The sequence below is a fragment of the Oryzias melastigma genome, linkage group LG23 (genome assembly GCF_002922805.2).
Source record: "Oryzias melastigma strain HK-1 linkage group LG23, ASM292280v2, whole genome shotgun sequence".
NCBI classification, from domain to species: Eukaryota; Metazoa; Chordata; class Actinopteri; order Beloniformes; family Adrianichthyidae; genus Oryzias; species Oryzias melastigma.
In genome coordinates this window covers 2,395,808-2,404,963 of record NC_050534.1, presented here as the reverse complement: position 1 = coordinate 2,404,963, position 9,156 = coordinate 2,395,808, and the positions used below count along the sequence as shown (strand labels likewise).

The 9,156-nt window shown below is 41.0% G+C and overlaps 1 protein-coding gene across 1 annotated transcript in view; it reads right to left on the bottom strand.

Moving 5' to 3' along the window:
• Nucleotides 1-206: 206 nt before the first annotated feature.
• Nucleotides 207-9,156, bottom strand: part of rerg (RAS-like, estrogen-regulated, growth inhibitor) — a gene marked incomplete at its 5' end in the record, with an annotated part of 53,502 nt that continues 44,552 nt past the window's right edge. Inside the window, 1 exon segment of the mRNA XM_024263107.1 lies at nucleotides 207-1,333. Coding sequence (XP_024118875.1) covers nucleotides 923-1,333 — 411 coding nt within the window.

Here is a 9,156-nt window from a genome sequence, read left to right as displayed (position 1 = left end):
TGGATGGATGGATGAAGGGATGGATGTAACTCAGACTCTTCAACAGTGTTCAGGTGAGTTTCAACCACGGCCAAATAAAGGAGAATCTGTGAGAACCCCCCAAGCTTTTGATGTGGACCTAACTTGTCAAACTATTGACGTGCACTGTGACTGCACTTGGTGTGCAGTGTGATGTATAATGTCATTGAACTCAAACTTTTAAACTGTTGAAGAGAGAACTATTGGCATACAGTTTAATTACAAGCACACAGAAGACAGTTTAAATCAGAGACAATTCAAACCACATTTAAAGACATGCAGCCTCTTTTTTCTTCAGTACTGTTGGCTTCTGTCCACTCCAGCTTAGGACACAGCAGTTCTTTAGGCTGTTTACTACCATATATATGTATACATGGATTCTCGTTTACAATATTAACATTCAGAACCTCCCTAATACATAAAGTGCTTCAGTCTCAGACAAACACAAAGAACCTGACGGTTTACAGGTTTGATATGAGGCTGCGGAGAACACAATCCAATCAGTAATCAGGAGAGAAGCCTGTTAGATCTGAATTTTTCTGGTATTATTTTCTGATTTTAAAGTTCTGGAACCACTGATGACGGAGCGATGATGAATGCTCACCCTAAAGACTAAAGTCTACTGCTCAGTGTCCATACATGATCTGGTTCCCTGTATAATAATGCCTGCATGCTGTATTATATCACAATATCATTTAGTCTTTTTAATGCTACAAACAATATGACCCAAACTTACAGATTTCAAAATAACATTTTCTTGCAAATCTTTAGACAAATAAAACATGTATTTCTTTTTTGTATATAATCAGAGAATTAAAAAAATTCCTGCCCATCTCCTCCTGAGATACTGTCAAATAGATCCGTGGGAAAGTTGTCCTCCATCAGGCGTCAGCGTTGCCCTCTCCTAGCTGCTGATCTTGGTAAGCATCTTGTTGATGGCCTGTTTGACATGCGTGGTGGAGCTGCGGCGTCTGGCTTTGCCTTGGACAGCCTTGCGTCGTCGCACCTCCCTGCATAGCTCATGGAAAGCCTCGGCTATGGCGCCGCCCTCGTCGGCGCAAGCTGAGCACTCGTAAAAGGCACACGCCATTTCGGCTGCCAGCCGTTCGCCTTCTTCTGTTGCGACCTGCCGGACGTGTTCCAGGTCGGACTTGTTGCCCACCAGAACCAGAGGGACGTTCTTGGGCTTCTTCACCTCCTCTAGGAAGCTGCGAAGTGGAGCCACATCCTCAAAACTTCCTCGGTCTGTGATGTCATAGACGATGATGAATCCATCCCCCCAGCGCATGTGACCCTCCTTCTGCTGGTTGTCCTCCTGGGAGAAAAATAAGGGAGGAGGTTGTTCATGATAATCGTTTTAAGTAATTTTATTCAATTATAGCTGCAGTCCAACAGTTTGGTTTGACATTTTGGACTGAAATATATTGACATCACAGAAAGGAATAAATGAAATTGCATCACAAATGAACAAAAATGTGTTTCAGTTGTTTTGTTGTGTCAAAATCTCTGCAGCCATTTAGGAGAAAAGTGAAGCCAGTGCGCATTTGGTCTTCAGACATACAAAACGCTTTCGTGTTTAACAAATCAAATTGTGAGCACTAAATTGATCTGCTACAATTTTTCTCAAATGCTAAAACACAAAAACTCTAAACCAAATGACCAGTTGTCTACACATTTACTAAATCTAGTCACCATTTTCCAATATCATAAACACATTTCACCTGAAGACACAATCCTCCGTTCTGTCAGAAATTACGGAGTCGGACAATCAAGGAGGAGCACGCTGAGGGTTGATATATACAGTTTATTGGAGCAACGTTGTTGCTGCCAGATGCACAGGGGAGTCGTGCACGATAGTTGACTTTAAGGATGTCAATGTGGAGATTGAGGGCAGCAGGGAATCTTGTGAAATCCAGGCCAAAATCATACACGTGGAATCCAATCCAGAAATGCAACACACCAAGGGAGCAGACTTGAATCAATATCCAGGGACAGAAAAGGGTTCAAAACCAGCAAGATGGAAAAAAGCAGGCTTGAACAGGCTTGAGCTAAGGCACAACGAACTGGCAATGTGGATGAGAAGGAGAGAAGCTTAAGCAAACCAGAGCTCAGCTGTGTGGAATCAGCAATCAGGAAACAGGAGTGAGCAGGTATGGAAAGTCAAGAGGGCCAAAAAAAAAACCCACAGAAATTGCATCACAAATGAGCAAAAATGTGTTTCAGTTGTTTTGCCTTGTCCAGTACCCGCTCCCTAAGGTCCGGCACCTGACGGACCACCCGGCTGACCAAGATGATGTCAGTGAAAACGAACAATAAGATCCAGCTCAAGAATGAAGCGGGAAGGAACCCATGAACGTTCCTCAGGTCCACAACCCTCCCAATCAACAAGGTAATGGACCCCCCTACCCCGCCAACGAGACTTCAGCAGAGCCTTGACAGTGTAGGCAGGGCACCATAGATAATGCGAGGAGGAGGTGGAGGTAAAGAGGGAGGCACTAGTTTTGAGACAACAGGTGGCTTGACCTGGGACACATGAAAAGTTGGATTGACCCGCATAGGTCTTGGTAGCCTCAAACGCATGGCAGCAGGATTCACCACCTTAGGAATATGAAAAGGGCCAATGAATTGTGGGGCCAGCTTCTTGTTGGTCACCCGTTCAACCATACCCTCTGGTCAAACTGATAGCGAGGAGCCACCCTGCAACGGCGGTCAGCCTGATTCTTGTAGACATCCACAGTCTTGAGCAGAGCCTTCCTAAGCCAGAGCCAGTGGATAACGACGAACAGCAGCATGGGCTGATGGCACAGATACAGCCCCCTCCATAGAGAGAAAATTTTACATTTTTCCAGATTTTAAAGGACTGTTGGCATCATTATCAGACCACTGTCAAAAAAATCACATGAAGCACATTTGTCCAATATTATTGAGACTAACAACCACAATCCACGTGTGCTTTTAAAAATGGTCATCTCTGTTCTTAACACCTCACAGTCTGACTGTCAGGAAGCATCTTCTGAACTGTGTGATGAATTGTTACATGTTTTTATGCAGAAGGTTGCTAACATCAGATCTGTTATTTTAGGACCCGGCTTTGATCTATCTGATTTTATCCCTCCTCGAGCTGTGCTCTAGTCGTTTGAGCCTGTGACTCTGTCTTTTCTAGAAGACATTGTCAATCACATGAAACCATCAGGCTCTCCTCTGGATGCCGCCCCCCCTCGCTTTTTTAAACACATTTTCACCAGTATAGGACAGCAGATTCTCACTGTTATTAACATTAGCTTGTCAATGGGTGTGGTACCCACAAGTTTTAAACATGCTGTTATTAAACCTTTGATTAGAAAGCTAAACCTTGACAACTCTGTTTTAGCCAACTTTAGGCCCATCCCAAGGTTACCCTTTCTTTCGGAAGTTTTAGAGAAAGTGGTTTACCTTCAGTTGCAGTATTTCCTAAATGAAAACCATGCCCTGGAGAGGTTCCAGTCTGGTTTTAAAACTCTTCACAGCACAGAATCTGCGCTGCTGAGGGTTTTTAATGACATCTTCCGGGCAACTGATGATGGTAACTATGTAGTCCTTCTCTTGCTGGACTTGTCTGCAGCTTTTGACACTGTGGACCACAATATCTTATTGTCCAGGTTGAAAGGTTTGGCTGGAATTTGTGGTACCACACTCGACTGGCTTTCATCATATTTAACTGACAGGACTGTCTGTGTGAGCATGTCAGGATCCTACTCCTCAACTGCTCCACTTTTATTTTCTCTGTACCTCCTCCCTCTGGGTGCCATCCTGAGAAAACACGGAGTCTTAGGTTCTGGTTGGAGCACATAAGAGGGACTACATCACCCCCATCCTGGCTACCCTTCACCGGCTGCCTGTGAATTCCAGAATTCATTTTAAGATTCTTTTATTTGTTTTAAAAACTGTGCACCGCCGTACCTCTCTGAGCTTCTCTGTCCCAACACCCCGACCCGGAGCCTCAGGTCCACTGATCAGCTTCTCCTGGAGGTACCGAGGTCTAAGAGAAAGCTCAGGGGGGAACGAGCTTTTTCGATGTGTGCACCGAAGCTGTGGAACACTTTACCACTGAGCATTCGACAGGCGTCCTCACTGTCCATTTTTAAAACACTTCTTAAAACCCATTTTTACTGGCAGGCTTTTAACATGGCATGAAACTCTGCTCTACTGGCGTGTTTTATTGTTTTATTTTTGGTTTTATCTGCTGTTTTTATGGTTTTTATGTAAGTAGTAATTTATTTCTATTTTACCTGTTTTTAACTTTTAGCTGTGTTTTTATTGTTCTTTGAACTTTGAATGTGCGGCGCCTTGTTTGACTAAGGTCATTTCAAGGCACCATATAAATTTAATAAACTTAAACTTTTAAAAATAGCACAACTCACTCATGAGCTGCGTCTAAAATTGAATTTTATTCTGTTGCTTTTTAAAAAAATTATACTTGCATTTACATGGATTTAAAAATTAAAATGTCTTAAAAATATGTTGATGATACATGAACTTTAAATAAGACCTACTCCAGTTCAAAGATCATTAATTTTGTTAAAAAATCCTGCAGATTTGGTCATTAGTTCAAAATGTGACAAGGTTTGTTTAAAAATGTGTAAGTAGATTTTTCTATAACAATACATAATTGATAAACATGGTACAACATAGTGAAAATGGGACATTTTCCCATGAAATGTAAGCGATCATCTGAAAATGTAACAATTACTGAGATTAATAAAGTTCTGAATATTAATATCTGTTTCCTAGCTTGCTGTCATTATTGATAATTATGGTGAGAAATCAGTGTCTTCACATAGAGGAGTATCATTATTCATTATTAATAATGTAGAACTAACTATAACTAAGTAAAAGATTGTTATTTTAAAATGGTAGCCCTTCATATTACTCAGTACCCATGAAATAGCTCTCAGTTTCAAAAAGATTGGTGACCCCTGATTTAGACCCTCCCACATAGAGGTGGGAGGGTTGCCATATTAGCAGCGGCACAAGAAACCTTCATTGCGGATATGCCAGAATCACTTTCTGTGATCTACCTGTGCCCCTCAAAATGCGCAAAGTGTGATCGTCTGTGTGCTTGCCGCTGTTGTATCTGTTGAGAAATGGTCCGACAGTCAATCGAGTGCAGACTTCCCAAAGTTGCACAAGAACATTTTACAGATTTTGGAACTTGGTACACACAAAAAGTACAAAGATTATTAGGCACATGGGCGATTTTCAAAAAAAGTTTTGGCTTTTATGTGCGTCTCATGTAGAAAATACCCTAGTAAAACAATCAAATCAACCTTTGTTGGTATAGTACTTTTCATATCTGGTAACACAAAGTGCTGTACCCCAAAACACATAAAATTAAGGCTGATATTATTCAAATGTACTTACATGCTGATGAAAATGGATTTTACAAAATGCACATTGCAGCATTGCCCACATTTATTTCAACGCAAACCTCACCTTTAAAGGGGCCCTACCATGGTTTTCTTAAGCCTTTCAGAGTGATTAATATCTATATATATGATCATATATTACATTTTGACCACTAAAAAACAAATTATTTATGAAACATTAGTTATATTTCATGAATTTTTCCTAATCCGGAAGTAAAATGGCTCGGTTCCTGAAGCTCCACCTGTCGCTGCATGCTGTTGCTGTCTACTTCATGACGTCATCCCAGAGAAATCCATGTGTCTGTTTTTTTCCCACGAAAATAATACAAACTTCTTCAAAGATGGATGCACGCATGATATATCTGCCTTTAGTGGGTCTGGCCATCCCTACACTGGTCCACAACCCATGCACGGCTATGCGGGACCAGGTGTTTATGGACCGGGCGTCTTAAGGTAACAAAAAAGTAACAAACACCTATTTGAGCTGGAATTTATTGAAGACAGGACACAACTGGAATATGTATGGCATTCTGCATCTAAAATTAAAGTTTTTTTTTACTGATTATCACTGGTAAGGGAGTAAATTGAGTGTTGTGTATGTCGGGGGGGGGGGGGACCTGTTGGCATCGATCTTATGTCAGCAAGTTTCCATCCGCTCGTTTTCGTCGGTATGGGAGGGACTGCTGCAGACAGTGCAGGTTTTTAGAGGATTACTCTTACATACATGAATGGATCAAAATACTGTTTTGAGGTTCTCTATAGAGAGGAATGAACAGTAAAATGCATTTAAAACCTCAAACAGTAGAATTTTCATGGTAGGGCCCCTTTGATATGTGTAAAAATATAAATTCCTAGTATAAAACAAGTGAATTATTTCATAAAATAAAGTCCCCCACACACACCTACTGCCTCAATCCAATGAAAATTGTATTTTTACTAGGGGTGTCAGATTTGTCGCGTTAAAAACGCATTAATCTGACGTGTGCTTGACGCCGACAATTTTTTTGACGCATTAATCGCGGACTTTCTCGCCTTTCCATACCGCGCGCGCGGGCGTCCCGCCCTCCAACTCACCGGCTGCTCTCACACTAGATCACGTCTCCAGACTCCAAACACCGAGCTGCGAGCTAAAACCGGCCGGCGCTAGGACCTGGAGAGCTCCTGCACACTAACCTGGCTCCGGTTCGCGTCCAGTACCACGTCTGGTGGTACCGGCTCGCGTCCGGCGCCGCGTCCCGAGAGCTGCGCACCCCCGACGTTCCGAACAGCAAGCGCACCGGGGGACGTTTTAAATGTTCTGGAGGTTTCAGCGTGATCCAGCCCCAGCATAGCGGTCTGTCTGCCGGCATATTCATCCGTGAGCTCCGCTGGACACGACGGTGCATCGAGCTGCAGCCAGAGAACGAGGCGGCAGTAACAGACTGTCAAACTATCCACAGTGTATCCCGCTTTTCTCAGTCTTTAAGGTTTTAAAAAACAAAAGTTCATTGGAAATGATAAATCTCTATTTCATTTATCACTGGAGTTTAGCAGAGGAGGAAAAGATTTGGTCCTGACAAAAAATTTACATGAGAGTGTTATGGACATTTTATTTTTGATGTTTTTTTAATTTTATTATCCTGAACGTTGATTGAAATTTTGAATTTAAAATGCCCTTCACTTGCACTTGGGCTTTTGTTAGGCATTTTATGTTACAGCCTTTTATTGTTAAGAAAGTTTATCTCAATACAATGTTACAAAATAAAGTATTTCTGATGAAAACTATTAATTTTGTCATTCTTGTTTTCATAATTAATGTAGAACTACTAAATTCCACGAACCACACATTTTTTTCCTTAAAAAAAGGCCAAATGTAAATTTGCGATTAATCGCGAGTTAACTCTGAAAAAAAGCGATTAATCGCGATTAAGAATTTTAATCGCCTGACAGCTCTAATTTTTACCATGCTCTTGTAGAATTTTTGTCATGATGGAGGACATATAAGAATAATTTAAGATTAAAACTGTGTTTATAAGAATTTCTTTATATAAATCATGATTGTTCAGAGGCAGATGAAAACCTGTAGCTTGAAAAAGCTCATGTATGTGACCCAGCAACTAGGTTTAAAAGTCTCCTTGCTCTGCTCCAATTCTATATTATCCACTTACACACAAATAGATCCATCTTTGTTTTCCTCTTCCGAGCTGGAATCTCGATCTAAACTGTACGGCTGGATAGTTTTAATTCTACTCAAGGCTTTTTGCTACACTGATATTAGGTTGGGGTTATAAGGGTCTGGAAGCTTGCAAGATAGAAATGTAAATAAAGGAATGCTGGGATATCAATGTAGGTCTACCTCTGAGCCAACAGTCCTGCCAACAAGCCAAAGTCAAATTTTTTCATGAACTTCTGCTGTTCTGCAGAGGCTATTTCTTAAAAAAAATACATATATATATATATATATTTTGTAAAAACCACATAATCATAATTGAAGGACCAGAAGGAACACTTTTACAACAGAAAAAAAGATAGTTGGAGTGGGACTTAAATCGTTTTTTTTATTTATTAATTAATTAGGGATCCCCATTAATTTCAACCGAGCAGCACTTCCTGGGATCCAGCCCTTTCACAAACCTTTTAATATTTATACCGGTAGATATACATGCAAATATTAACATATACATGGGCTGCACGGTGGTGCAGTGGTTAGCGCTCTTGCCTCAAAGCAAGAAGGTCCTGGTTCAAATCTCAGCTGGGACCATTCTGGGTGGAGTTTGCATGTTCTCCCCGTGCATGAGTAGGTTTTCACCGGGAACTTCGGCTTCCTCCCACTGTCCAAAAACATGCTTCATAGGTTAATTGGTGACCATCCTCTGCGTGTCTTGTAGAATAGTTATGTGTATTGCGACTAAATGTAAGTTTCCTATATATGGTAAATGGTGTTTTTGTTATGATAATATTACTAATAAAAAGCAATAGTGAATAAATGAATCTATCATTTACTTGTAGCCAGTTTAATTGTTTATGCATATGATTGATATTAGTTCTATAATTAGACCCAAGTGCTACCCGTGCTGCTCTGTTTTGTAACTTTTGAACTTTGCTTAACAGTGTTGATTGTTGATGTGGCCATGGACCAAATTATTGGACAGTAGTCTGTACATTTTTTTGCTTGTGGTCTTAAAAAAATAGCATTTCTACTAATTGTAGAAATTGCTCCACCCATTTTAGTTATTATGCCATTTATGTGTTTTTCCCAGGTTAATTACCTTGAATTGATGAAGATACAAATTGGGCAACATGAATCCATCATCCATTTGCTCCCTTTTCAATTTGATAATGGGGAAAATTAATTCTGTAATTTAGGCTAGGCCGGGGGTCGGCAACCTGCGGCTCCGGAGCCGCATGCGGCTCTTTGAGCGCCCCCTTGCGGCTCATTGGCGCTTTTACAAAAATGTTTGATAATGGTAAGAAATGTTAGAAGGAAATATATTGTAGCGATTTGGGTGGGAGCAGAACCAAGTAGATGACTGGCAGTTTTGATTCCAGAGATAACTTGTGTCCAATACATTGCACGACTCCAAGTGCTTGCAGGAAGAAGCGTACACGCAGGTCATGCTTATCAGATGGTGTGAACATTTTGACCACCATTTAATTTACAGAACTGAACCACAGAACAGCCGACACTGTGAGGAGTCTCACTCATACACACACCACTCTCACTCATGGTGCCGGTAAAACACTCAAGTCCCAT